Source organism: Argentina anserina, chromosome 3, assembly GCF_933775445.1.
Source record: "Argentina anserina chromosome 3, drPotAnse1.1, whole genome shotgun sequence".
NCBI lineage: Eukaryota > Viridiplantae > Streptophyta > Magnoliopsida > Rosales > Rosaceae > Argentina > Argentina anserina.
The window spans coordinates 10861037-10888723 of record NC_065874.1 but is presented as its reverse complement, the minus strand read 5'-3'; the positions used below and the strand labels follow the sequence as shown (position 1 = coordinate 10888723).

The 27687-nt window shown below is 38.9% G+C and overlaps 7 protein-coding genes across 8 annotated transcripts; 2 read left to right on the top strand and 5 right to left on the bottom strand.

The window, feature by feature from the left end:
• Positions 1–366: 366 nt before the first annotated feature.
• LOC126786104 (TPR repeat-containing thioredoxin TTL1) lies at positions 367–4216 on the top strand. The gene is made up of 7 exons (XM_050511818.1): positions 367–1597; positions 1986–2181; positions 2282–2463; positions 2555–2888; positions 2975–3179; positions 3272–3378; positions 3499–4216. Exons 1-7 carry the CDS (start codon positions 717–719, stop codon positions 3649–3651), a joined length of 2058 nt encoding a protein of 685 aa, XP_050367775.1. The 5' UTR covers positions 367–716; the 3' UTR covers positions 3652–4216.
• A 3856-nt stretch (positions 4217–8072) lies between these two features.
• LOC126788847 (ubiquitin-conjugating enzyme E2 35) lies at positions 8073–12202 on the bottom strand. Its single transcript, XM_050514859.1, has 8 exons — positions 12100–12202; positions 11855–11882; positions 11587–11673; positions 10301–10359; positions 9038–9079; positions 8859–8932; positions 8528–8625; positions 8073–8422 (listed from the first exon to the last, which is right to left on the bottom strand). Exons 1-8 carry the CDS (start codon positions 12133–12135, stop codon positions 8385–8387), a joined length of 462 nt encoding a protein of 153 aa, XP_050370816.1. The 5' UTR covers positions 12136–12202; the 3' UTR covers positions 8073–8384.
• Positions 12203–13469: 1267 nt separating this feature from the next.
• LOC126787046 (anther-specific protein LAT52-like) lies at positions 13470–14254 on the bottom strand. The gene is made up of 2 exons (XM_050512984.1): positions 14068–14254; positions 13470–13831 (listed from the first exon to the last, which is right to left on the bottom strand). The coding sequence occupies exons 1-2, from the start codon at positions 14252–14254 to the stop codon at positions 13470–13472; spliced, it is 549 nt and encodes a 182-aa protein (XP_050368941.1).
• A 1769-nt stretch (positions 14255–16023) lies between these two features.
• On the bottom strand, positions 16024–16654 carry LOC126787045 (anther-specific protein LAT52-like). The gene is made up of 2 exons (XM_050512983.1): positions 16486–16654; positions 16024–16361 (listed from the first exon to the last, which is right to left on the bottom strand). Exons 1-2 carry the CDS (start codon positions 16652–16654, stop codon positions 16024–16026), a joined length of 507 nt encoding a protein of 168 aa, XP_050368940.1.
• A 1277-nt stretch (positions 16655–17931) lies between these two features.
• Positions 17932–19026, bottom strand: LOC126787044 (NAC domain-containing protein 83-like). Its single transcript, XM_050512981.1, has one exon. It carries the CDS (start codon positions 19024–19026, stop codon positions 17932–17934), a length of 1095 nt encoding a protein of 364 aa, XP_050368938.1.
• Positions 19027–20240: 1214 nt separating this feature from the next.
• Positions 20241–24579, bottom strand: LOC126788845 (dol-P-Man:Man(6)GlcNAc(2)-PP-Dol alpha-1,2-mannosyltransferase). Of its 2 annotated transcripts, XR_007671438.1 has the most exons (11): positions 24212–24579; positions 23656–23743; positions 23389–23548; positions 23052–23269; positions 22626–22921; positions 22220–22334; positions 21982–22120; positions 21212–21408; positions 20954–21043; positions 20678–20881; positions 20241–20389 (listed from the first exon to the last, which is right to left on the bottom strand). XR_007671438.1 is itself a non-coding variant. In XM_050514857.1 (10 exons), exons 1-10 carry the CDS (start codon positions 24490–24492, stop codon positions 20750–20752), a joined length of 1716 nt encoding a protein of 571 aa, XP_050370814.1. In that variant the 5' UTR covers positions 24493–24579; the 3' UTR covers positions 20494–20749. The 2 variants fall into 2 exon arrangements, 1 of the variants encoding a protein (XP_050370814.1); XM_050514857.1 differs by lacking the exon at positions 20241–20389 and having other exon boundaries at positions 20494–20881.
• A 410-nt stretch (positions 24580–24989) lies between these two features.
• LOC126788846 (uncharacterized) lies at positions 24990–27088 on the top strand. Its single transcript, XM_050514858.1, has 4 exons — positions 24990–25158; positions 26169–26339; positions 26433–26548; positions 26643–27088. The coding sequence occupies exons 1-4, from the start codon at positions 25012–25014 to the stop codon at positions 27025–27027; spliced, it is 819 nt and encodes a 272-aa protein (XP_050370815.1). The 5' UTR covers positions 24990–25011; the 3' UTR covers positions 27028–27088.
• The last annotated feature ends 599 nt before the right edge of the window (positions 27089–27687 follow it).

Here is a 27687-nt window from a genome sequence, read left to right as displayed (position 1 = left end):
CATGATTATAGGACATAATTATAGGCCTAAATCAGTGTGGAGTCAAGGTGTCACTATTGCAAAGGTGTGGATAGCCTAAATGAAGATAGAAGAAGAAGAAGAAAGAAATAAGGACATTTATAGGGACCCCAAAATGCTAAAGCCTAAAACAGAGTAACAAAAATCCAAGAAGAGAAGAAGAGTAGTAGTAGTAGTAGAGAGTAAGAAAACTAAACCGTCTCGTGAAGCAGGCAGGTGAAGTCGTGAAGAGAGAAAGGAGAAGAAGAAGGAAAAAAACAAAAACCCTCCATTATATATAAAATAAAGCTTCTCTCTTTCCTTTTCTTTCATTCTTCTTCTTCTTCTTCTTCTCTGTTTATCTCTCTCTCTAAACAAACACCCTTCACATTCATTCTTTGCTTCTTCCTTTTCTGAATATCACGAGATCCCCATCTCGCTCTCTCTCACTCTCTCTCTCCCTCTCCCTTAACTCTTTAATGTCTTCTTCTTCCTCATCTGCTTCATCATCACAGCCTCTTCTTCTTCTTCTTCCTCTGCTTCTGGGTTTGGGTCTGTGAGTCTCTTCTGCTTTGCACCCATTGCTGTTCTTGGAGTAAAGCCCTCACTGGGGTCTCACATTGTTGACTCTCTGTAAAAAAATCCTATTTTGAGACTTTGAGTGAAAAAAATATTCGATTTTTATTGTGTTTTTGTTTCCGGCTTTGCTGTTCTCGGAAATGTCGCACTCCGGGAAGCCCATTTCGGAGCCGGGAGTCGACTCGCTCTCCGATCGCCTCCGTGACTCACTGAGTTGCTGCGAGGCCAACAACAAGCCCGATTTCCGAGAACTCGATCTGGGCTCGCCGGTTTCGCCTCTCCGGACTCGCCAGAGCGGCGGCCTCGCCACCGCCACAAGCAGCAGCTCCAGTTCTTCCGGATCGGTCTCGGGTCGGAATGGGCCCAACCCGGTCGCCAAGCGCTCCGGGTCCGGTTCGGGTCCCAACAACCACTCCGGCGAGCTCTCCGGGTCCAGCGAGAGCAGTCCCACGAATACCCGGAGCAATTCCAAACCGGGTCACAAGAGATCCGACTCCGGGTCGGCCCACCCGCTAATCTACTCGGGTCAAAGCTCCTCCGCCGTGAACTCCTCCCCGAGATCGAATAATGTTCTCCCGGCCGGGAACATCTGCCCGTCCGGGAAGATTCTCAAGGCGGGCACGGTGCCCAATCGGAGCTCCAGAAGCGACGTTTTGGGCTCCGGGACGGGGTTTTACGGCCACGGGAGCATAATGCGGGGCGGCGCGGCGGCCAAGACGGAGGCGGTGAGCTCGAGGACGAGCGGCGGAGGCGGCGGTGAGTTGAAGAGAGTGATGGACCCGGAGGAGGTGAAGAGAGCTGGGAATGAGCATTATAGAAGAGGCAATTTTTCAGAGGCTTTGAGCTTGTATGATCGGGCAATTGCTCTTTCGCCGGCCAATGCGGCTTACCGGAGCAACCGGGCTGCGGCATTGACGGGGCTACGGCGGCTGGGGGAGGCGGTGAGGGAGTGTGAGGAGGCTGTGAAGTTGGATCCCAATTATGGCAGAGCTCACCACCGGTTGGGTTGTTTGTTTGTTAGGTGAGTTGGGAACTAAAGCTCAAGTCTTTAATCAAAGCAGTTTTGTTGGTTTGGTGCTGGGTTAGTGTCGGTCTTGAGAATGTCTCAACTTCTTTAGTTGTCGGGATCTAGTTTTGACTGTGCACTACTAGTTTGCTGGTTTTCGTTTCGATTCTTTACCTAGATGTGTGTTCGTGACGATGGCTGCTGTTGGTTTAGTCTAGTTTGCGGTATGCTTTTATATCTGCATTGGGTGCTTTGTGTTTGCTAAGAGGTCTTAGAGTGGAGCTTTCAAAGCTTTGTTGATCCATTTTGATTTGATTCTTTGGATCCAACCTCTGCCGTATGTTTTTAAATGCAGCCTGAAGTTTTCTGTAATCTAATCTCGTGTAATTCACTGTTATGACAGGTTAGGGCAGGTCGATAATGCCAGGAAGCATCTTTGTTTTCCAGGGCTGCAGCCGGATGCGGCTGAGTTACGGAAATTAGAGGTAGTAGAGAAGCATCTTAAAAAATGTACAGATGCCCGTCGTATAGGTGACTGGAAGAGTGTGTTGAGGGAAAATGATTCTGCTATTGCTGCTGGGGCTGACTCTTCTCCCCAGGTAACTATAGGTTTCTGAAAGGCTTAGTTACTGGACTTGTACTAATTTTCTTCTGTGAGAAGCATAACAAAATGCTGAATGTGTTCAATTGAATTTACAGCTCGCTATGTGTAGAGCGGAAGCACATTTGAAGCTCCACCAAATTGACGATGCTGAATCAGTCCTATCAAACATACCCAAATCAGACACAGATACCAAGTCCTCACTATCAAAGTTCTTCGGGATGCTTTCTGAAGCATACACTTACTTTGTCTTGGCCCAAATTGAGATGGCATTTGGAAGGTGAGTTCCATATTTTTATTTTAAGCTTCATTATAATTACAAAGGTTAAGAGCTTTGTGGTGAGTGAGAACGGATGATGGATGTGTTGCAGGTTTGAGAATGCAGTTACTGCTGCTGAGAAAGCTGGAAAGATTGATCCCCGAAACCTTGAAGTTGCGTCGCTGCTTCAAAATGTGCGAATGGTGGTGAGAGCTCGTGCCCGTGGCAATGATCTCTTTAAGTCTGAAAGGTTCACAGAAGCATGCTTAGCATATGGAGATGGTCTGAGGCTTGATCCTTCAAACTCCGTTCTATTTTGCAATAGAGCAGCTTGTTGGTTTAAGCTTGGGATGTGGGAGCATTCCATTGAAGACTGCAACCAGGCCCTACGCATTAAACCAAATTACACAAAAGCTCTTCTTCGTAGGGCTGCATCAAACAGCAAGGTAAATGGCATGTCTAAGTGGTTCATTCATTTTTCTTTACTGTTATAGATTCACAACTTAGTCTCTTTGATTTTTGTGTAAGACAGCTTGAAAGATGGGTTGATGCTGTTAGAGACTATGAGGTTTTGAGGAGGGAGCTTCCTGATGACAGTGAAGTTGCTGAATCATTGTTTCATGCTCAAGTTGCATTGAAAAAATCTCGAGGGGAAGAAGTGCATAATATGAAGTTTGGGGGTGAAGTAGAAGAAATATCAGGTCTTGAGCAGTTCAGAGCTGCAATATGTTTACCAGGTAGCCTTCACCTTTTCCACATCCCTATCAGAAGCTCATGTTTACGCTTGCGTCATTCATTCTACAAGTGTCTAAATATTTCATATTTACAGGTGTCTCCGTGGTTCATTTCAAAGCATCATCTGATTTGCAATGCAAGCAAATATCACCTTTTGTAGACACGCTCTGTAGCCGCTATCCATCCATAAATTTCCTCAAGGTAAGTGAAGACACTTCTATCGTATCCCTTTAATCATACTTCACATGCCTCATTATTTTCAGTTTTTCACTGCTGTATATTGGGAGAAAGTTATATACTTATGATAGTGACGCATTGCAGGTTGACATTGAAGAAACCCCTGCAATTGCAAACATTGAAAATGTGAAGATTGTACCAACATTCAAGATATACAAAAACGGTAGCCGGGTGAAGGAAATGGTGTGCCCCGGTCGTGAAATGTTAGAACACTCGGTCAGGCATTATAGCTTTTAGAATTTAGAAAACTGTACTGTAATTCTGCTTAATCTCTGCTGTATTTTTGCATTTTTCTTGCTGCTTCCCCACCCCCAGTTCGATAGAGAACCCTTCCATTCAACCTCCGCTCCTCTATTTACCAGCTACCTGTGCCATAATCAATATCACCAAATAATCTCAGTTACCAGCCAATGCCATTGGGTTCCAGAGAGGTAGCTTAGTTCCTTTCTCAGTTTTCATTTATTCATTCATTCCCCATTGCTCTCTGGTTCCAGTTTCTTCCTCCTTTTCCTCTCATCTTTATATAAAATGTAGGCTGGTCTGGGTTCTGTATACCTTGTTCCAAAAAAAGAATATCCATGTACAATTGTTTAGTTCACCCTTGAGTGGGTTAGAGAGATAGAGAGAGAGGTGAGTGGGAGTGAGAGAGAGGTGAGAGGAGGGTGAGTGAAGAAGAGGGAGGGAGAGAGATGCTGGCTGGTTGTAGAAGAGGATTTGTACATGTATATATGTGATGATACATGCAGAAAAAAATGGAAGTAGGGGAGGGGATTAGATGTCTGGTGGGTGGGTACTTACTGGGTTAGTGAAAGAAGGATGTCTATGAATATGTTACATTATTATCATAATGACTGTATGTTATCATCAGAATTATCATTCAACAATAAAAAAAATTTTCTATTAGTCTTTTTTCTCACAGCTAATATGCTTCATTTCCTATTCACCAAGATGTATTGTTAGTGAAATCACATTTGGTATGGTCAATTTGAAAAAGAGTAAGATTGGCATTGTCATTTCTCTGAGCAATGAATAGCCTCTCATTTCCTCGTGAACCAAACATTTGTCAGCATTGTTGGCAATGTAGGGATTGTCCATATCTATTCACAATCTATAGAAAATTTGAAGGTGATCATCACTTGGGATCGTACCAAGGGGCCATATTGTGTCGCCGACGTTCACTGATTACAGCATTACTCCAATTAGTGTGGTCAATGAGGTTGTCACTAAATACATCATCTGCTTATGAATGTGGTAGTCATCTCAAAGCCAAAGATCTCAAACCGCTAAAGTGCACTACCTCATGAAGTATGACTCATCCCAAATCACAAACTACATCACCAATCGTGTCTTGGAAGTCATTACATTTCGGTATACATTTTGTATGAAATATGAAGTATCGGATCAATAGAATTGTTTGACAAACAAGCTTTGTCTAGAATGAAGTGTGAACTTCAGATTAGTAGAATTGTCTTACTATTTGTCTAGATCAGTGAGTCGAGCCACCCAATATAACCTTAACACGGAGTTAGTTATGCATATATATTTGTTAACTAGTGACTTTTCTTTTTGTTTCACACCGACATGTAGAGAACCAATGGTCGGTGTTGACAAAAATTTCTGCTGTTGTTTCTTACTTTCTTTCTGTAAAGCCTAACTAAACAACGGGAGTGATTTGGGGAGATCAGATTCTAGGGCTTGTTTAATGGGAAATAGTTGACAAGGTGGGAATTGGGAGAAAAGGCAAGTGTGTTTTTTTAAATGAATAAGTTGTTGGTTTTGTTATTAAGGAGTGGAAGAAGTCGGTGGTTGAGACTATTCAATGGAATCAATACCCTTCTTGCTTCAAAGCAAGTGTAGGAACCTGTAGCAAGAAAAGGGGTGAGAGAAAGCCCCTCTTGAGACCACAGTCTTTACTCTTGCCAACCACTTGTGACTAATTGGTTGTTGAATGGCGATAGTGAAAGAAAGATCAATGCTTTTGGAGATGATCATATCACTATGCAATGTGATGCGTTTATCAAAAGTTTTGAGCCTTATCAAAGCAACATATAACATCTTGTGTTTATCTTTTTGTTGGCAATTGATTTAGCTTTGATAATGATATCAGAGTTTGGTTTTAGGTTGTTCATCTCATAATGTCACCACATTTCTTACATAGTGTGTATGACCAGTTTATGAACTCAACTCATTCCCCTTTAGGGGTTGCTTGCATATATGAGTCGATGTATGGTCACCATTGACTAGCGTGTTGCAAACTTTACAAAACAGAGTTCATGATTCTGATGTTTCACATACTATTAACTGATTTTAGCTTTTGACGTTACATTTAAAAGTTATGAGTGGTTGCAACATAACGATAGCTCAAAACTAGATCGTTACTATTTGAATTGTTAAAGGTAGTATCTAGGTTTCATCTCATGTCTTTCGTTTTATGTGACTCTTTTGATGCATAAAAGTAGGTATCGAAGTCCAAACTCTGTTACTAAAACTGGTTCATGTGTTTATATGTCTTTTCTTTAGAAAAATTTGAATAGTTTGTTTGACGTTTTGTCTGTTTTGGGCTTCTGGCAAATGAATGGTTCTTAAACATTATGCTACAAGATTCTTCTAGTACAAGTCGAGCAATCCATCCAAAAAATGATGTCGGTATTGATTTTGATCGAACCTAAACATTGTATGCAGTTGATTCCAGAAGTATCCATTGCCAAAGTGCCACCAACTAGGACATTTTTGGGAGTGATTCAAGTGGGGTTTGCTCTTCAATCTTGGCATGTGGGTATTTAAGAAAGAAACAAGTACCCAACTCATCCAATCATACTCGTATGCATACTTACATAGACACCAAATTTGATCAAATCAACTCCCAAAAGCGCAGCCGGTAGAGCCACCCTGGCTGACGGCGACTGCCCCCATGAGGACTACGTCTGTGAGGGCTGCCGTCGCAATAAATGAATTGAATTCCATCCTGTCCTCTTCTCTTAGAACTTTCAGTTCAGTTCTTCCATGGACCATTTTCTATATTCAAACAAAGCTTGATTGGCTTGGTGACAAGATGAGCCCTTCCCCCTCCCCTTAATATCTATCATCAACAACCTAACAAAATGGAATGTGAGATTGGTGGTCCAAGATTTGAGAAGATATATAGGTGGTTTTCAGCCGTTAATCGATGAATTTCGTACGTAGAAGATCGAGTTGCATGTTCATACACTAGAGGCTGAAAAGGCTCGGCCGGCGATGAACATAGCATAATTAAAATGAATGTTGCGACATGAGAATGGAAGAAATTATGAGGATGGATCATATGTAATCGTTTGGTTTCAAAGGCGATATTTGATTTGGTCTAAAAACATAAGTCTCATTTCATAAATGAAAGATTTTGAGTTGGTCTAAAAACATAAGTCTGATCCAAATTTAGTGTTCGAACTTCGAACCACCCCTAATACAAGGACTTATACCTTTCTAAAAAAAATACAAGGACTTATACATATATAATGTTAGAAAATCCCAAACAAGATGGTCAAGCAGAGATTTGTCTGCTTGATTGACCATGCAGCTCATAAAAGAAGAAAGACAAGCACGTTCACACGGGTCTCTCTGCTGAGGATGCCCTAGTCGGTGCGTCACCAGCGTCAAACGGCCGGCAGGGAGGAGGTGACTGCTCAGGTGGGACCAAAACATGATGTGGTCTACTCAAGCTTATCAGAGAGAATCGAATATCATTGTTTTGCTCAGAAACAAAAGCTAAACCAGAAGAGGAGAGAAGAGAAGAGGGGAGGATCGAGGTTCTGAAAGACAGTACGTATATGAAATGCACAAGAGAGATTAGACTTGGAAGATATGTAGCATATGGATCCAAAGCCACAGAGAGCATTGTTGTTTCAATTGCCTTCAGTGCCCTACGTGGCTGTGAGGCTCTTTACCTGGCTTCTAGTACGGTCAAACTGAAACAGTGAATGCTCATGCAGCAAGTTACGTCAGATAGGATTCTAATCTAATCAGCAACAATGACAAGTCGTTTTCTGGGGTTTCAGACTTGGGTAATTGCGTCTTCCCGTTCATTTGAGGAGTTTTACACAACGGAAATGTGGGTGTTTGCACAACTCGATGGCATTTCATCATGTTCTGAATTCTTGCTGAGAACTGTATCAAGGACGAAATTGAAAAATGAAACAGAAGGCTGATTTAGTATTTGCATCCTTCAACAAGTAGTTGCATTCCCACAAGCACATCGTCAAAGAAACAGAGTAATGTCGTAGGCTTTTGTGCCCCATAATTTGTATGCAAGCTCAAAGATGCTAGAGCAGCTTCAATTGGATTTTCTTTGCTTTAGCAACCGAACTGAACAATTGCAATCGGAAAAAACACGAATAAAACAAATAATTACTCCTTGCCCAAGCATGGTTTAGGCTGTAGCCGAAGTACGAATTAAGTTATCTGCAAATTCGAACGCAGATTTAAGTTATCTGCAAATTCGAACACAGAAGGAAGCTTCTAAATCAATGAACTGAAAAAAAAAATGCAGGGGTCCTTCAAGGTTCAAAGCCATGAGCTCCACCGCTAATACAACTTAAGCCATTGATCGATAGGTTAGGATGGCAATTGAAGCAACCCAAAATGGTAGGTGATCTGGTACAGAAGCAATACGGATATTACGCAGGTTAGAATGTTCAAAACACTTACATTTAAGAGTCAAAAGAAAAGAAAATTAGCCGACGATTATTCACAATGTTTACTTGATCCATACTTTGAATGACTACAAAAGTCCCCAGTAACCATTTGAGATGGGGAGATTTAAGTACCTTGGATGATCTTACAAGTTCAGAGCCAACAGAACTATAAAATGAAAACACTTAATCAGCCTGTAATTGCTTGAGAATTTTAGAATATTTGAAACATCAATTCTTCAATGACATTGAATAGCATACATCGCAATAAGGTTATTTCTGGGAAGGAAAACTTCCACCATGTCATCACACACCACTTGCATATAAACGGGTCCATTCCTTGGCTGCAGGGATTAATGAAGAGAACATTAGGCAACCGTATAACTGAGCGGCAAATTTTTTTTTTAAAAGAGTGCGCGTGTGCCAGGATAAAGAGTTATCAAGAATACCTGTTTCAACAGCTTCTGCTTCATTCGATTTCCAATGCTTAGCAATGTTCTCAGAGAGCGGATCATCGGGATTTGGAGCACTCAAAAGTGCTTGAATACTAGCAGAAAATGATACAAACATTGTCAATGATTCAGTTTTGAATTTATTTCAAACAAACGTACCCAAACTCTAGACATTGTTGTCAAAGCACATCATATGGATATATAAACAGTATCAAGATAATTTGAGCCTGTGATTCACACAGGTGTTTCATGTAGAGTATGATCTAAAAGGTGATAGCTTTACTATGATACAAAAAATCAAAGACCAAGACACATTGAATGATGATACCTTAGAAGAACAGTTCGTATCTGTAAAGCAGGACTCCACTTGTCTTTTAAAATGTCAAGGCATATCCTTCCCAGCTGTATGAAGAAATGCATGCATGGAATAGAAGAAATTATTTCTGAATCCATTAAAAGTAAGATAAGATACACAAAAGGGAAACAAGATGAGAAAGGCTTGCCTACCTTGTCAATGTTAGGATGATAAATTTTGGTGAGAAACCGAACCTGTTGCAAGCCAGAAAAGTTAATACTTGATAGGGAAGAATATTAAAAGTGCTACACAACATGATGAGAGTAAAGAGAAGGACTGGAAATATGTAATACAAGTGTATAGAGGTAGATGTTGGCCAAAATGGCAGATACTACACAGAGATCTTCCAGGAGTGTTTGTAATTCTTCACTATATTTGTTCAATATAGTAAAACCTAAGAAAAATTAGATGACACAGATGGTTTAAAGCTGCAAGGCCAAAACCACATCGTGATGCATGTGTACATTTAATACACACGATCACAACAACAACTCAGTTGGCATAGGAGGCCTTTAACAGGTAGCAGTACCATATAAATATCCTGCAGAAGAGCTGGCTAGACTATTTAATCCTGCTCAGCTTGCAGAGGCTTCACAAATGCAAGCATGCAAGAAATAAAATCAGTTGACAGCATCAGTAATTACATGCAATTTATTTTTACATTAGTTATTTGAATGCTAAAAAAACCCAAATATAACTATCAACCTAGCTAAATTTTCTATCAGCATCTACACTCCCAATATATTCAACTAAATATAAAATCCAATCCATAAATCATGAATAATCAGAATAACAGTTGTAAAGAGAAGGCTTGGTCATAATCATATCTTTTCCAAATGAATGACAAATGACATCATACATGTAAACACAGCTTTCCCCATCTAACTATAATATAGGCCATGATTTCAGCTGTTTTAGTTCATTTTGGGCGAGTGTGTAACTTAAAGAACTTCCTTCAGATTCCGATGATCTACCCAGCATGCAACGAACTATGCATATCCCAAAACACAGATAATGTTTGTCTAAACCTTTGCTGACTTTTATTTCAGGAAAAAAAAAACCTTAGATCACCTTATATATACAGAGTAATCTACACTACTAGTCTACTACTGTATAAACATTCCACTTGGGTCGTGAAGGTATACCACCAAGTTGTCCCCGCATATGGATGTTGAGAAGGGAGTATACACCTAGATGAAACTTCCACTTGAAAAACAGAATAACAGTACACATGTGAAGCAATAACAGCGCAAATGTGAACTCTAATCCACTAAAATTTTCAACTCTCCCTAATCTTTGAAATCAATGAACAAAATTGGCCCTTACATAAGTCCAAGAACGAGGTATAATTGTGCAGAATTAACAACAATACAAGAAGCAATAAAGGCTTGACACAGAGAAAGTGGCATCACTACCTTTGGTGCAGCCATTGGATATTCTTCTGGTAAAAATAGTTCCAACTTGAAAACTCCACCTGAACAAATATTTCAATTAAAAGTGAATATACAACACCAAGATAAAGTGTGCAGTTATATTCCAGACAGAAAAAGAAACCATCAAAAATATTATGACAAGACACCTCATGAACAACTCCACTCCAACTAAGAATATAAAATGTAAAACACATGTTGCTATATAAATTGAACATAAAGTATCAGTCAGTTATCAATACTCTACCATTCTATCTCACAAGTTCAACCCAAAAGAAAAGTATACTGTGTTCATAAAGATGAAAAAACCAACTTGCTCCAGAGAGCACACAAATATCTGCTGGCCTTTTACTTAGATTCTGGCAACGACAGGCTATCGTCAATCATCTAGGACCTGGTTTAATCTCAGGCTATAACACGCTTGAGCCAAATGTCATAACTTGAAAAGCTAACAACCTCTAAAAGATAGATATATGGTACATAAAGTGAGTAAAATTCTCATTACCAAAAAGACACTTTTTCACAGGGTGATATAACAACCCCCCCCCCCCCCCCCAAGCAAAGATGATTGCTAGAACAATTCTCCAATTAGCTTGCCTCCCTTAGAAACCAATCACTCGCTCAAAGCATTTCTATTGGTTGAAAAGAAACTCAAGGTCTCCTTTATAATATGGTTCCTTCAATTCCCTAATATGTTGTGCAAGGGTAAATTTTGTTGATAAAATTTATTGTTACGTGGTCCAGAACATAATAGAAGCTGAATTTATTATTCACTTGTTTGCTTTATAGTAATAGTTCATTGAAAATGAAAGAGTGATTTGAATATGTCCACACAACACAAAGTCACAAATGATAGACTGCCATATGAAAGTAAATATATGGAGAGGATGTTTCATAAACTAGTAATATGAAAACCTCAAAACGCAACTACCCTCAGTGATAAATAACTACAGAGCTCACAACACTCCAACTCGATAAGACATTCTCCTTAAATCCAACTTTGTTAAACAATAAATGCTAGTACTTTATGCAAAGCCAACTTTCACATAAACAAAAACTGCAAACATCCAAAAATGCAGATCAAAGATTCCAGCATCATTTATGTTCATGCATTTTGCATAAATACACACACCCGAGTGAAAATGAATTCGAATCCCAAATCAGAGTTACCATGAAGCTTTTACACCTAAATTCACTAACACAACTACTACCCTAAAAGCTGTTAAAGCATAACACTAATACAAAGCAATGAAGTTCAGTGATCTATATACCTTCATATGGAGACTGAGTTGGGCCAAGGATCATCACATTGAAATACCGCATATTATCCTCCGACGGCGAAGCACTAATTCCGGGAGCTGTAATAATCACAAACACAGTAAATCAAATTCAACTAAACAAACAAAAAAAAGCTCAATTCTTTACACTACCTACATCTAACCAAACATATCAAACTAAACCACGAAATCAAACTAAACAACAGCTCAATTCAACATTCATGCTTCAATAAACCAGTGGTAAAGACTGAAGAGCACTAACCGGGTTCACTGAGGAGCCTTTGAGTTTCCTGCAAGAATCAACAAGAAAAAAAGTTAACAAAAATTGAAAATTTAAAGCTGGGCATATAAACGCGGCCAAGATCGAAACTTTCCGAGCATAAATTTCCGGTAAAACCAAACAGAATGAGATTCAGGGAGAAAAGAATAGAGGGTATGAAATTCAGGGTTTTTGAGGTGGAATAGAGTGATCAGAGGGAAAATTATACGAGGGATCGCGAAGCGAACCTTGATGATTCTTCGGGGAAGGTTACTGTTCGCCATTCCGAGGCCGATTGCAGACTACGCAATGAGGGTTTTGCAGAGAGAGAAGAGGAGAGAGAGAGAGAGACGGCGAACGGTGCGTTTTTCTCTTCAATATGACAGAAAAGAAAGCATATATGCAAAAGGCAAAGCAAACCATGATTTTTAGACTTGGGGAATAATTTTACTTTTTTTTTCTTTATTTGGAGAAAAGAAAATCCTATTTTGACTTCTCTGTTATTCCTTTTTCCTCGTTAGATTATTTTCTTAGGTTATTGTTTAGTCTCTACTCTAGTGTAGTGTTGCATTAGTGTCTAGTTTGTTGAATAAATAGTGATATATTTGGGGAAAAAATAAAATAAATGAAAATAATAATTAAAGTGATTCACTCGTATTTATATATATGTGCATTTAATGTAAATATGATGATTGTTTTGAGTTTATTTTTTTATAAATTTGTTTTCTCTTATAAGGGAAGACTGGTGTAATGGAGTAATGGGTATGTCGGTACTTGCAATTGTGATTGTGTCCACTTGCGATTATACGCCAGGCCTAACTACGTTTGTATCATCCATCAGTTGTAAAAGTTAGGTTTTGGATGCACTTTAAGGTTTAAATTGTCCTTTAAAAATATTAAGTTACTCTATAAGCTGTTCTATTTGATAATTTATAGGGTGTCTCGATTTTTTAAGTTTTGTTGAAAAGTTGGGTATTTCTCTTTGAAAAAAAATTCATTTTCATGATCAAGGCTAAAAATAACCTCAAATATTACTGTATAACCTTTTTCTTGTATTTGTTTCATATAATGAGGAGTGAGGATAGAATACCCATCCTTCACATCTTAAATTTCTGGAAAACTTACACTTAGAAGGAACACATGTTTACGGATCAAAACTAATCGGATCTTTGAGTACGTAACAGATATTAAAGTTAGAAAAACCAGCAGACAGTGTTTGATTTTACACTATCGTTTAACGACCAAATTACACAAAACCAACAGAGATGCATGCATGCCTCATTTTACTTAGATCGGCGTAATTAAAACCAAACCACAGTGTAATCTGAGGGTTAACCCAACTACAGTAGAGCCAATTAATGAAAACAGAACTCAAGCACTTAAGTAACTAAAATTGGAGCCAAACAAATTATGTTATCAAACCATTAACCCCAAAGAGATCAATGTACATGCAGTTGTTCAGTGCAAATACAAAAACACATAGTTATTATTAGAACTTTCAGCAAAGGGTTCTTGTACGTATGACCAAAACTGGAAACATGACATGGTTTGAGGGACTGTATAGTTCCCTCAGATTATATGTAAATAGTTCACATTATGCAAGATACTTTAGAAATGATCAATTCTTATTCTCGAATTTCTTCTTAAATTCTTCTGGCATGTCTTCCGGAAACAATTCCTCAATAACTTCCTTGCACTCGTCACTAGGTTCTTTCTTCATGAACCCAAGGGGGTTGGCATAACGAGCCTTGCTTTCAATGCCATTCTTTGATGTGATCAAAACTCTAGCTCTTTCAATATCATCGAATCTTTCTTTGCAATCCTCATCGGGGCTGTCAATTGCTGTCACCTCACAAATCTGCTCCTGGAAGTCTTTATGCACAGGAAGGCCATACCTGCCCTGGTCATTGGTCTCTCCTTCGAGTGTGTAGACGACGGTTTCATTTTCCCGACTCCTGCACTCCAATTTTACTTTGGCCCCTGCATGCATGAATCAAAATGTCATATAAGCATGTCTTACGTATATACAGTTGATACATATATATACTATATATACATGCAGTAGGATCGATTCCTGTTGTTGGAATAATGATCCGATGGTCATTGAATGTTTCAATGTGTATATGAAGCCATATTCATCTGTTTATTAGCTATTCCGATGAGAAATTCAATGAGTTGAAAATCTATTCTATTCTATTGATGTTTAAACATGTTACCTTCTATCGGTTTGCTGACTCTGGTTTGGAACTGAACACGGCATGGGTCACAATACACGTTTCCCTCAACGATGATGCTCGTTTTATCATCGCCCCCGCCACTATTATTGTCACCGTCGGCATAGGCCAAAGATAACAAGCAAGACAGTGTGAGAAAAAGTGCAACGATTTCCAACTTCTTCGCCATTTTTCTTCTCTCGCTAATTGTGTGTGTTTCTCTTCTTTATTGGTCCTTTCTTGATGTTTCTTGCTATCCTTGATTGGTGTAGTGAGATTCTTTATGTGCAAGAAATAATGGAATTGGTTAACATCATGTGGTTTTAATTGGTTATCTTTGAATGGTTAGAATTTCACGTGAATTGTTTGTCCTAGGCTTGTAATAGCATATGCTATTTATAATGTATAGCCTTGGTTTGCTATTTTATTAAGGGTTGAAAATTGTTCTATTTCAATCAACTGGTAGCCAAGAAATTCCTCAAACCTGATCGCAAAACGTTCTAATTCACCAATCTTGGCCTTGACCTTGACAGCGCTTGAATCGTAACTAAGTATAAGTTTAATCAAGCATAATGCATATATAAAGAGATATACGACACATCTTAATCGTTCCATAAGTTTTAAGGCCAACAATACCATTTCTGTGTTAATTTTGAGATATGGTCGGATTGATATACGTATCCGTTTGGAATCATTGTGCATTTAACCATGTTTTTTTTTGCGGTAATCGATCAGTGAACCAGTTAGATCGTTGGTTGTTTTAAAGAGAATATTTTTAATCTTTACCAGATTAAAAAGATATAGGAAGCTTTTGTTCAGCTCTTATACATAACGACAAAAACATCAAAGTCATTCCAATACATCTTCCTTAGGTGGTTGTTCAGTGTCCTTACATGGTTGATCTCCTTCCCATAGTTCTCTCATCAGTCCCTTGTATTGGAAGAATATAGCAAGATGTCATTTTTTATCGATCGGTACGTACTGGTTATGATATATAAGGTGGTCACTCAGTGACCTATAATGAATTTGATCACTACAATCTTGTACCACCGCCGTGCGTGGGGGCTTGAAGAAAGAGAAAAAAGGCATAGTTTAAGTTAATGATATTGATTTTGCATGTTGATTACATTCAAAGCTATATATACGCGAGGATATATGTGGTCAAGTGCTTCTTAATTCTTATTGATCGAAGCTTGGATTTAATTGTATGTTCTCTCTTACATATGCATGCTCCGTAAGCTAGAACCTACAAGTCTGGTTTCTGACTTTTATCTGTTGCTATGACAGTCTTTTTCCCATTAGCTAGGACAAGCTTTACAAATTTCTCACACAATATATTATAAAAGAGTGTTTCCACTAAACTATTAGAAAAAGATTGTTCCTACTTTTATTCCCAAACTGCCCCGGAGTCAGTGACTCACTTTCTATGAGGTTGCTAGAGCTAGTGTTTTGGTTGGTATTTGAAAATTGCTTTTGTTATGGCCTAATCTGTTCTACTTTGATGGATGAATGATCATTATTTCTATAATTGATAAATAAAGGCCAATGTATGAAACAAAATAGATGTTATTACTAGAATCCGATCAAAATGTTGTCGGAATCCAGTTACTAGCGGCTGAAGTCAACAATAATGTCATATATTCTTATAGATTTATTGTGAGTTTATTTAATTAACTGAGGGTAAATTTGTCTTTTCACTTAAACTTAGGCTAATAGGAGTATTTGTAACTTTATTTTTGCTAGTGGGAACAAAACAATTCAAAATCTAGCTTAATGGTCGACAATCCTATCTTTATCCTTTAAATTTCTTTAGCATGCATTTTCCATTTTGCTGAGTGGGAAAATCAATCAAACATGAGACGTAAAGAGCTAGATATTAGATTGGGAATTAATTATTCCCACAAATTAGATATTATATATTGATATATACTTTGATAGTACATATGGAGCTTTTCTATGTTATTGCTCATCGGTCTGCTCCTCAGGAAACAGTTCCTTAAGTACTTGCTCGCACTCAGGAACTGCTTCCTTCTTCATGAACCCAAGGGGATTTGCATAACGAACATTGGAGGCAACACCATTGTTGTATGTGATCAAAACTCTAGCCTTCTCAAAGTCATCGAAATGCTCATTACAATCTGCCCTGGGGCTGCTCACTGTCTTCACCTCACATATCTCATCTGCGTAGTCCTCATCCACCAGAAGAGTGTAAAGGCCATCCTTATTGGTCTTGGCTTGAATTGTGTTAAAGACGGTTGAATTTATGCGGCTCTTGCATGCCAACTCTACTGTTGCACCTGCATGTATCAAAATATCCTTAAAACTTTTTTCTGATCATTCACGCATACAGTATTACATAGTGTTGTTAAACTATATAGTAGAACAATTAATGTCCTCCAGCATGAGTGAAGATGATCTTACCGTCAATTGGTTCGCTGATTCTGGTTTGGAATTGGACGCGGCAGGGATCACAATATACCTTGCCTTCGATAAAAAATTTGCCAATTTTCTGACCGTCGGCATTAGCCAGATAGCACAAGCAAAGTACAGTGAGAACAACAGCTGTGACGTCAACCGAAGTCTTTGCCATTTTTCTCCTTTATTTCTTTTGCTTTTTATTGATTAATGGTGTTTCTCCTCTGGATCAATGTCAATTCCCCTCAGGTTGACTTTCTTTGGATCCATGGAGGAGCTTTTATAAGAGAAAGAGGTGATGGTTAGTTAGCATTGTGCGGAGAAAAGACCAGCTATAGTGATCTATTTTAAGGGGTGTCGATGGAGTCAAATTTGTTAGATTTCATTGTTTTTTATCAACCAATGCGAAAAGAACTTACAATTCGTACAAAGTTAACTGTATAACTAATCATCCAGGTAAGGAAAATCTTCCACAATAATAGGTTCAAGGATCAACATATATGTCTACAAAAACTTAGCATCAATGCTTAAAAATATATGTCTTGTACGTTTACAATCAACATAAAACGCAACTAAATCTTAATAAGATTGTAGAAACTTTAACTTGATGATTTGCACTCTGTTCGGATGCGCACGAATTTCTCACATACCCCTCAAATGACAATTAATGTTTAGGATAATCTAAATGGTTTTTGAAGCCAATTACTAGCCGACCTTAGCTAATTAGAAGAGTGAGACTGGTGTGTCAGCTGGTGAAAGTTGTTGGTTGCAGAAGCTAACTCATATATCTCAATTTAAGTAGGGTGGCGAAACTTTAAGAGCATGTCCAACCAAAAGGCGAAGAACAAGATTATAAGAACATGACATATGATGGATTGCAATCAATTTGAGAGAATATACTCCAGTAACTTATCAGATAAATGAAGCATCATGTGAAAATTAGATGATTGACATGCATCGTGATCAGCATGTTCGGTAACAGCAGATATTCAAAATTTCAAATACACCATGCATTGGCGACTCCTCAACTAACTATTCAGATCGATGTTCTGGAATCTGGACACAAGTCGTCGAGATGTCATTCTTTAATTGATTAACTGTACGTAAAGGGTTAAAGTGAACAATCCGCTCATTGTTTTTCTAGCAACTAAGAAACCGAGCTTACTTAGTTAAAAGTTTCTGTCTTTAAAATTGGTAGCCTCAGGTCACATTAGAAATTTTTCATGTGAACATCTAAGATACATGCAACGATTTTAACTTGGCATTGTAAAGGAGTCTGGCTTGGAGCTTAATTAGGCAATCGATACCATATCATCAGTTGAAGAAGAAGATACAACTATTAGTCTATTACAACAAGGGGTGACGTAGTGCCTAAATCCTGTCAGTTACAAACTTACAATTACATAGATAATTCTCATAGAGATCGATCGATGCAAAAAGAACAATTAATAACTAATAGGCTGAGTACGCCCCAAAATCTAAATAAGAATCAACATTCCATTCATCCATGGTACTCGGCTGCTCATCGTTCATTAGCTGATCTAGCCCATCCATAAAAGACTGGTATGCACCACCACCCATTACATCACTCGAGTTGCCTCCATAGAGATCGCCTTCCGCAGGTGTCATGGTACCCTCTTCAGCTCGCATTTGCTGCACTTGATTATCATCATGGTTCATTATTTCAATAGCCGAAAAACTCGGTATCTGATACTGCTGCCCCGAATATTCTTCACTTGATGGTTGGGGTTCCGCTGGTTCATCAGTTTCTAATGGTGGTAGTGCTAACTGATAGTATTGTTGGTCGAACTCAAACCATTGTCCTTGTTGAACAGCATTCGCTGGTGATGGTTCTGGCGCAATATCTGTGGATGGAAAAAGACGTCGACGTTTCTCACGCGGCTCCTCATTAAACAATTCAGGTTTAATGTTATCTTCTTGGTCATCCCCGACAAAGTCGTCAAGATCCTCATCTTCTTGTTCTTCTTCTTGCAGCCTCTTTCTCTTCTTTTCCGGCAATACATCGTTCTTTCTAAGTAAACAAAGAACGTACCGATTCTGTTTTACTTGTTTCTTGTTCATGAATTGAGACTCATTAAGCTCAAATTCATACATGATCCAGCCACCATGATGCACGGACTTTGGATTCCTGTAGGTGTAGGTTTTCTTGAAACCAAGAAGAGTTCTTGTTTGTTGCTGATTCTGATCAACAAGATATATCTTCCTGGCTGCGTCTTGGCCCTTCCATGTACCACTGCCTACTTTTCGGTATCTGCGTGACCCTTTTGCGCTCACCTTCTTCTTCTTGGTGAAGAAGTATAGATCTTTGTTCCTTCTCAAATCGTTTACTCTTTCTGCTTCGAATCTTTCCCATATACTCCAAGGCTCTTCTTCACCATAAAGATCCACCTCACAAATTAGGGTTTCTCCTCCAGGCACCTCTTTTGCATTCACCTTGGGCTTAAGGTAATACATGAGTAGTTCATCCTCCATGGGGCAAAACCTTTGCCCTGGAAGAAGCATATAACGCTCATAGCCACCCTCCATCAAATGAATCTTGGTTGTTTCTGCCGACTCTCTTTCAAGAACCTGACTCTGTATATCGACCTATTCAACTTGAGTTGTGTTGAAGACTGCGGAAAACTTGAGGAAACCTAAAGAGAGTTGAAGACTGCGGCCGATATTTAGAAACTAAGGACTTGTACGGAAACCATTATGAGTTGGGGTGAATATATATAGATAGAAACTAATAACTTGATCGGCAAGTACAAGATCGTTTAGAGTTTTTAATGGGGACCAATCAGATTCGAATAAGGATTAAGAGTCCCAAATGGATAAAGAGTTCAAATGAGATCTTTTTGTCAGGCAACGTTTTAATGCATGAATATCCATATCCATTCGATATACTGAATCCCCCCGTAGGAGATAAAACCCTAACGAGCTATGACTCCTAAGCTCAGCTGAGCTTAGACTTTGTACATCTGGTGTGACTAAGTTCTCTGATGTATCATGTAATAGGAACCTTACTGGTAAGACTTGGTGGAAGTGTGGCATGACTTGCTCGCCGCTGCATGCATGCAGACCCCGGCCGCAACTTGAACTGATGTCTTTGCCTTTTAAGATTCATGTCGACGCAAAAGGTTGGAGAAAGTGAAATAGAACCAAAGAAGAAATTAGCTATCAGAGCTGGTCGTAAAAGAACGAATTCCTTTCTGGTGGGGTTGCTGAGAGGCTGCTTTCGGAATCGGCGAGATGCAACATGGGAGATTCTGGATGAGAAGAAGGATCGAGCTTTTGAACTTGGTTGCAAGCTCTCTTACCTGCTGGCTCGATTCTTGTACTTGGTGTCTTTGAAGGAACCGGAGGAGGTGATCAGCAAGTTGGTGAAGTTTGGTGCTTCGGTGAAGGGTTTGGTTGGAGATGGCCAGAATAGTGTGGTAGTCGAAAAGATTATCATCGTATTGAAGATGACATATAAGGAGCTGAGAGACAGGAAAGAATCAGACAAGGTGAAAGATAGGGTACTCGATGATCAATTCAAGCTTCTAATAGAATTTTATGGAATTGACTTGGTCCTTGATCGATTCATGACCCAACTTCTTAGTCTGCACGCTGTTCTGAGTTCTCCAAGTCCAAATGTACCTCTTTCTTTGGTTGAGCCTGCTCTGAATCATTGTGAGAGAAAACTCATAGGGCTACAAGTGTTGGTTGAGATATTGGAGGTATATGGGAATTGCACCAAGGAATCAGAAAGCATTACTTCAAATGTGCACCAGGAGATCCAAAATTTGTGGAGTGAAGAATTGCAACTTTCCAGTACTGAATTTGTATCTATCGAGATTGAAGAGGAATGGAGTAGATTGATGGATATGACAAGAAGTCGGAAATAAACGGACCTGAAGAGTGAAGACTGCAAAAAGAGGCACAGAAGATGTGGTAGCATTGGTATTCACTTGGGTGACATACAGTTTACAAGCACAATTTGTAATACAGCATAGTTTTTCCAATTGAGAATTTTAATACTCGAAGGTAAATTGATTATGTTCTCTATTGAATTTGTTGTTTTTAAGAAGCATGAATACTTGAAAGAAACGGATGCGTACAGATATTAAGTCGTACCTCAAGGAGCAGTTAAATCTATATCACCAAACATCACAGAGTCAGTATTCCTTTTCAACGGCGGAGTTACATAACTTACATTACATTCCAGTAAAATGTTAGAGCTCTTGCTAGTTCAGAATCTGATTCTGTCGACAGTGTTTAGCCGCTTTCATTTCTGTATTCTTCTAAGAAGCTTGTACTTGCCAAAAATATTCTTGTGCATCCACACATATGGAATGAAAAAGGATCGGTACTTAGCGGGCGAAAGCTCCCTGTCGAGGTAAGGCAATTCTGCAATCACCTAAATTCAGAAGAAACAGATCAGTACATATCAACCCATGGAGGAGGAAGTATGAAGAAGACCAATATTTACCTCCCAAGTTGATGAGTCACTTCCGCGAGAAGGGAAGGGTCGATTAAGCTCGAGCTCAACAAGAAATGTACAATGTCCAAGATCCCGCAGCTGTAACATTAATAAGTCAGTTTTTGATGAACAATAAATTTTCCAGACAAAAACTAATCAGCATAGGAAGAATAAACTAATCGGCAAAGAGCATATAAATTCTAAAGTAGCTCAAAAAACTCATTTACAAAAACAAAACAAAAAGTAGCTCAAAGAAGTGTGGCGTACATATTGCTCATCAGATGCTTTGTTTTTATTGTTGAGATATGGTGGGGCTGCCGCTGTTCCACCCAACGTAGAATTAAATGGAAATGGAAGGAGTCCTCGGAACCCATCATCTATCCAACGGACCTCTCCCACATAATCAGGAACAAAGAAGGATGACGGGAAACGGTGCCATTCACCCCCCACACAAAGTACAGAGCCTGACATTCAGAAAGTATATAAGTGATCTTTTATCTTTCTATAATTGCATGGTCTACCAGTCAATAGAGTGATGCCTCAGAAAATCTATGATATTACTGACTATAACCGTGATTAGTCCTTGCTAGTAAAGTGCAGAGTAATAAAGGCAAACAGACAGAAAGGGTCAACAGCATAAGAAACTACCTCTTCAATCAGCTTAAGAACTCACACAAGAAACACAAGTTTTAAAAAAGGTGTGACCACTGTGACGTAAATCTAGGTAATTTGGGAAAAATGAACGCTAGAATAGAAAGCAAACCAAATATTTAGAATAGATCAATATGTAATACACGCAAGACATTGGCTTTTTGAGACCATGAGAGGGGAGATTTGCATTCTGGTTACCAGAGAAGCCAAGAAGGCATGTTATTCATATTTCTCCAAGCAAAATTGCAACATGAGTTTTATACTTTCTTATAAACATTATCATTAAAAAGCCATGTTCAGTACAATGACAGTGAACCTGTGTAAAATACTGTGAACATCACTTTTGAGGATAATAAATCTGAAGTAGCAAATATACTGATTCTCACCTGGTCCCGCATCTTCATGATGCTCCAAAAGCTTGTAAATCTCTATAGGAGCAGAATATCCATTGATCAGTGAAAATGTTCGAGCATGGGAAGCACACAGAATAAGACTAAGGATCACTGGCCTCAGAATCTTTGCGGCCTACATGTACAAACAACAACAACAACAACAGTAAGACAATAGATAAGCAGTTGGTAAATGTAATATAGCAAAGTCAGATGGAACATAGGATAGACTCACTGTGACCAATGCAGAATTGTCATGGGGATTATACTCAGACCGAAAAACATCAGGAAAGCTCTCAATGACAGCTGAGGCAGCAACACAAATGAGTGGATATATCGGATAAAGAAATCTGCAAAGAAGGATTGAGTTAAGTGACGATCGCTCCCATCCAACCTCCTATTTAATGAAGCTTAACAATAAAAGAAAGCTTGAAGGAAACACAAACTAAATAAAAAAACACTGCCATTTTCAGTGTATGTATCCAATTTTCTGCCATTTATCTACCTATAAAATATTTGAAGAAATTACGTATATTTCTATGTGTTTGCACCGTAGGATTCTATTAAGCCACCCATTCAGTCAACTGAATTGATATAAGACATGACAAAATATCCTACAAGCAAGGAAGAGTCTTTCTAACCTTTCTTCTTTATGAGGCTGCAGAGACATAAACGCTAACCAAATAAACAATGGGGAAACCACAATCAGCAAGTCAGGGGCATACTTCTTCTTTGTGATTGGCAGCATTACCAGAAACAGCAATGCAAGTACAAAACAGAAGTTAAAATTGTTGAACCCATTCCGCAGATAAAACAGTGGCCCTTCAGTTCCATACAAATGGCTCTCACCACCTCCTGCAACATTGTAGATCAATAAGTTCAGCACGGATGATGTCCATTTGTTGTAGTAGGTGTAGTCAACGAGAACTGACAGTGCCTGAAAGAAATAAGATGTTTAGGCATGAGCATAACAAAGTGAGACTCGTTTCACAATTTCAGTTAGCGAAGTGCTCGGATACATGCATGTATATTGCATATCTAACAAATTCTAGTAACAAGTAACTTACAAGAACAACAATAGAGGTGGCAGCCCCAGCAATAAATGTTTGTTTGAACCTTCTAGCTAGAGAATAGAATGTGAGTGGCAGAAAAACCAAGATTGAGAAAGGCCACCCAAGGATTACACCAGCAGCCGCAACTGAAACTGCCATGGCATGTTTGTCTAGAAGAAACAGCCCCGATGAAAGAGAGACGGCATACATAGAGAACGAACTTGGCAAGAAACCTAGCAATACAAAGAATCATTATATCATTGAGCAACTACCCCACATGACAAGCAAGTGAAATACCACCAGGAAAGAACGAATATAAAGAAGCTGTGCAAGAAGAACAAGGGTCACCTACTTGTACTAGCAAAGAAACAACCGCTGGTTAAGCACAGCATGGCAAGTGTATACGAAGCGAGTCGTTTTCCATACTTTCTCGACAAAGCATAAACCAGAATAGTTTCGGTAATAACAGAAATGAGACCAAGAAACATCCTAACAGCGTAAAATACTGTCACCTGTACGCAACAAAAAAGTCGTTCAGAAAAACATTCAAGCGAATAATCAAATTCTCAAACAAATATGGGAATAAAAACAGCTCAAAAAGCATGCACAAAGCTCTTACTTTCTCCTCACTGAACAACAAGGAAGCCGGACGACCCACCAATTCGTGGAAAAGAATGTATAAGTACGACCGAAGTGCAAACTGAGAGCTGCAAGATACATACCACAATAAGAAACACGCATACAATGATTATAAGAATACAAGGTGATAAAACTTGACACGAAATTTACAACCGACCTACACAACTCATCTCAACTTAATGATCAAGCATTTAGTTTCACCCTCACATATACCACTATCACACTAATTTCGCATACCTCCAATAAGAGCATTCAAGAACAACATTTTACATCAACTAATTTCGCACAAGTCCAATAAGTAGCATCCAAAAACAACATTGTCGATAGGCTATTGCGATTAACTAAAGTCCTTCCTAGTTAACAACAAAGCGTCTAGTCAAACTAATTCGGCACAACTAAAACATGTAGTATTCAAAATACAACATTTTCCATAGTCTATTTCGTCATGAACTAATTTAAAGACAACAACTTGCAAATTACACAACAAGGAAATGAAATTTAGAGATAAAACCAGATAAGAATAACGAAAAGGGTACCTGTATTCCCAAGTCTGGAAGCCAGATTTGTATAGAAGGTAATGCAGAGGCTCCCAGTAGTTAAAGACCTCATCGCAGTCGTGAATGATGTTCGACGTGGCGCTCATGTAGCGAAGCATACCAAGAGCTACGAGAGGAACGACCCAACTGAAGCCCTTCTCCTCCGCGACGCCGCCGCCTGGTTTGGCTTGCTTGTCGAGTTTGGTGTAGGATACAGACGGCGACGATGAAGAGGAGGGATCGGACGGCTGGGGACGTCTGTACCTGGTTGAGAGAGCCATGGTGATTTGACTCTGATGGGTTTTCTGGGTTTAGTGAAGGGGAATGTGGTTGCTTTGATTTTGATGTGCTCTGTTCTGTGGCGGAGAACCACGTTCTTTACCTTCACCTTTACCTTCTTCCGGAGTAAAGACTGAAACTTTAACAGGCTTTAGAGTTTAAAGTGACCACCTTTTAATTGCATCGAAAATAGGATTCCAACAACTAGTTCTCGAGTGCTTTGGCTGCATGATATCTAGAGCCATGAGATTTCCTCGTACATCCACCCACGTGTATTACAATTTTCTGAATTTTTTTTTAAAATTGAAATTACTGACTTATAAATTCTATAAAAAAAATGATTCTTCCGAAGTTATCAAAACTATCAATTTTAATAGCCGATAAATAAACTGTTTTTTTTTAAATGAAATTGTACTAAATAAGGCTATTTAGGTAAAAATGTTATATTACTGATTTATTGCACTGCCAAAAAAATAAAATACACGTAGCTGAGACTTTCACTGAAATCCCTAACCACCAAAATGGCGTCGCGTCGGCTCCTTTCCCCTCTTCTCCGATCAATCTCAAACTTCAACTCCACCCTATCATCCCCATCGCAATCGCCGTACGCCCAAATGCTCCGGGATACTCTTCACAGTGGCCACCTCCATACCGCTTCTTCTATTTCCGTAAGCTCCCAATTTCATATCTTTGTATAACTTGCGGTTGTTTCAATTGAATTCGGCAGATAATGTTAAACCTAATAAGCTTTCCATTAGATTTAATCAGAATTTTTAGGGTTTTAAGGGTGGAAATGACTTTTGAGTTTTGATTGATTTATGTGTTGGCGTTCTTGATTTGTGTTAATTGATTTTAATGCCGTAGTGATGTTGTGTATTATACACATTGTTGCATTGTGTTGATATCAAGCTGCATATTGATTGCTAGCTATTAGTTTTTGGTTATGTCAGACTATTAGCTTAGTGATGATTGGTGTGCAAGTGTTGAACTTGTGCTTGTTTGGAGGTAAATGATTCGACTTTGGTTGATTTATGAGTTGATGTGTCTAGTGTTTCTAGGTCCCAGAGTTTTGTTGCTGTTTTGTTCTGTCCGGAACCAATCGACAGCTTGTGTTATGCAGGGATCAAGTGTTAGCTACTCAGTTTGGTACAAGTGTCTTCACCTACTGGGGATGGTCTGGTTTTCTGTTTTTTTTTTATGGTTAGGAGAGCCGTAGGGATTCACTGTTATCAGTTTGTGCTGGCTTGTTTGGCTATACGGACTGGTTGCATTAGAATCGATAGAATTTCTAGGGATTTAATGATGTCCAATACTAACGTGTTGTTTTAGGTGCTTGTATGCATTGTTAGGATTTAGAGTTCTGGTAGACAAATGACTTGTGTTTAGAAATTCTAGATCTAGGGGAGTGATATTGATGTTGTGCTGTTCAGTACACAATTTTTCAACCGTTGATCAACATGGGCTTCTATTATAGAGAGCTTTGATGTTACTATCTATGCTCAGTTGTTCAATGGTGGTTAGCCATTGTGTCCCCATTGACTTGGTTTACTTCAGTTGTTGTGCATCTCTTTAGTCAATAATTTTTCTTTCGGGCATACAGTTCATCTGTTGAAGAACTATTGAAGATTTTTATATTGTCATTACTCATTGGTTTGCTTGTCTCTGTCCCATCCTGCAGATTAATTCACAGGTGCCTGCTTTGTTTGGCCGTATCACATCTGGTGTACGATACCAAGCTACTGCAGCTACTTCTCTTGGAGGGTTTAGGACAACCTACCAGCGTTCTGTCTCTTCTGCCCATGCTATTTATGTGCCTTCTGTCCAACAGACTCTTGCAACTAGAACTAAGGTCTGATTATTAACCTTTTCAATGTTTTTGCTGTAATAGCATTAAGTTTTTACTATGCTTTCAGTAAGTTTATATTACTTGATTCATATGCAGGTTGTTGACTTTCTTGCTCCATACCAAAGAGGAGGAAACAATGGGTTCTTTGTTGGGGCCAGTGTAGGGAAAAACTATGCTTACTATTCAGCTCAACCTGGTGGCAAAAGTGGAGGGTTTGTTTTCAACTTATTAGTTTGATAATGTTCCTAAACTCCCTTATATCACCTCCTTTGTTGCTTAGGTGATTTTGTTTGTCTTTATGGTCAGATTTAAAAAACGGCGCAAGGGAAGAATGCATGGACTATCCTGTCGAGGTAATCGTATCAGCTTTGGTAAGTATGGTCTTCAAGCGCTTGAACCTGCTTGGATCACCGCTAGGCAAATAGAAGCAGGACGGAGAGCAATGTCACGAAATGCACGTAATGGAGGGAAAATATGGGTACGAGTAATTTCAGACAAACCAGTTACAGCAAAGCCTACAGAAGTACGTATGGGCAAGGGAAAAGGAAATGTCTCGCATATGGTAGCTGTTGTTTTACCAGGCAGAATACTTTATGAAGTAAGCGGAGTAGCAGAAAATGTAGCCAGAAAGGCTATTACAATAGCTGGATCTAAAATGCCAATAAAAACAAAATTCGTTGTCTCAGGGTAGGAATGTAGGACCAATGGAAGAGTATTTGGACATGAAAAGCAATTGCAGGTTTCACTTTTCTGCTTTGAACGCTCAATTTCACCATTTTTTGCATCGAAGAGGAAATACTTGTTTAAGGAAAAAATATGATTCAACCTCGAACTAATGCATTTGAATTTGGTTGTGTATTGGAAGCATAGGATTGCTCAGTATTGTCTTCTGTAGTAAGAGGAGCAGTACCAATATGATAAGATGCACTCAGCATATCTGCCCCATTTATTTAATAAGATGAGATTTACTGGATTCATTACCTGCTCTTCTTCACTATATGGTGCAAACTGCAACATTTCATCTTCTGTCCCACTTAACATCATTTGGACAATACCAGCCAAAGTAAGTTACAGAATGAGTTGCTCCAACTTTGGGAAAGACTTGATCAAATGCAAGTTTATTTCAAAGATGACAGATTAAGTGGTCTAGAGTACTTCTAGTTACTGTGACTGTAGCCTTGTAAATTGGAATATTTTCCGAATTGAAAGCGGTAGTGTGTAAAATCAAATTGGAAAGAAGGCAATGATACAAATCAGGTAGCGAAGCTCGTAGCAAAATGTTGAATCCCGATACCAAAAACTGGTCGGCACCGCTGCTTGATCTCCTTGAAGTTTTATGGCTGAATTACAT

Coding starts and splice junctions, on each gene's coding strand:
- LOC126788847 (XM_050514859.1), bottom strand. CDS start 12,135: ATGGCGAACAGTAACCTTCCCCGAAGAATCATCAAG. Junction 11,674..11,854: donor AAGGCTCCTCAGTGAACCCG/GTTAGTGCTCTT, acceptor TGATTATTACAG/CTCCCGGAATTAGTGCTTCG. Junction 9,080..10,300: donor ATCCAATGGCTGCACCAAAG/GTAGTGATGCCA, acceptor GGCTTGCAACAG/GTTCGGTTTCTCACCAAAAT.
- LOC126788845 (XM_050514857.1), bottom strand. CDS start 24,492: ATGGCTCTCTCAACCAGGTACAGACGTCCCCAGCCGTCCGATCCCTCC. Junction 23,270..23,388: donor TTGTTTCTTTGCTAGTACAA/GTAGGTGACCCT, acceptor TTGTATTGCTAG/GTTTCTTGCCAAGTTCGTTC. Junction 22,121..22,219: donor ACAATTCTGCATTGGTCACA/GTGAGTCTATCC, acceptor TTGTACATGTAG/GCCGCAAAGATTCTGAGGCC.
- LOC126787045 (XM_050512983.1), bottom strand. CDS start 16,654: ATGGCAAAGACTTCGGTTGACGTCACAGCTGTTGTTCTCACTGTACTT. Junction 16,362..16,485: donor AATCAGCGAACCAATTGACG/GTAAGATCATCT, acceptor TGATACATGCAG/GTGCAACAGTAGAGTTGGCA.
- LOC126786104 (XM_050511818.1), top strand. CDS start 717: ATGTCGCACTCCGGGAAGCCCATTTCGGAGCCGGGAGTCGACTCGCTC. Junction 2,182..2,281: donor GGGCTGACTCTTCTCCCCAG/GTAACTATAGGT, acceptor TTGAATTTACAG/CTCGCTATGTGTAGAGCGGA. Junction 3,379..3,498: donor CATCCATAAATTTCCTCAAG/GTAAGTGAAGAC, acceptor GACGCATTGCAG/GTTGACATTGAAGAAACCCC.
- LOC126787046 (XM_050512984.1), bottom strand. CDS start 14,254: ATGGCGAAGAAGTTGGAAATCGTTGCACTTTTTCTCACACTGTCTTGC. Junction 13,832..14,067: donor AGTCAGCAAACCGATAGAAG/GTAACATGTTTA, acceptor TCATGCATGCAG/GGGCCAAAGTAAAATTGGAG.
- LOC126788846 (XM_050514858.1), top strand. CDS start 25,012: ATGGCGTCGCGTCGGCTCCTTTCCCCTCTTCTCCGATCAATCTCAAAC. Junction 26,340..26,432: donor CTCTTGCAACTAGAACTAAG/GTCTGATTATTA, acceptor ATTCATATGCAG/GTTGTTGACTTTCTTGCTCC. Junction 26,549..26,642: donor CCTGGTGGCAAAAGTGGAGG/GTTTGTTTTCAA, acceptor CTTTATGGTCAG/ATTTAAAAAACGGCGCAAGG.
- LOC126787044 (XM_050512981.1), bottom strand. CDS start 19,026: ATGGAGGGTGGCTATGAGCGTTATATGCTTCTTCCAGGGCAAAGGTTT.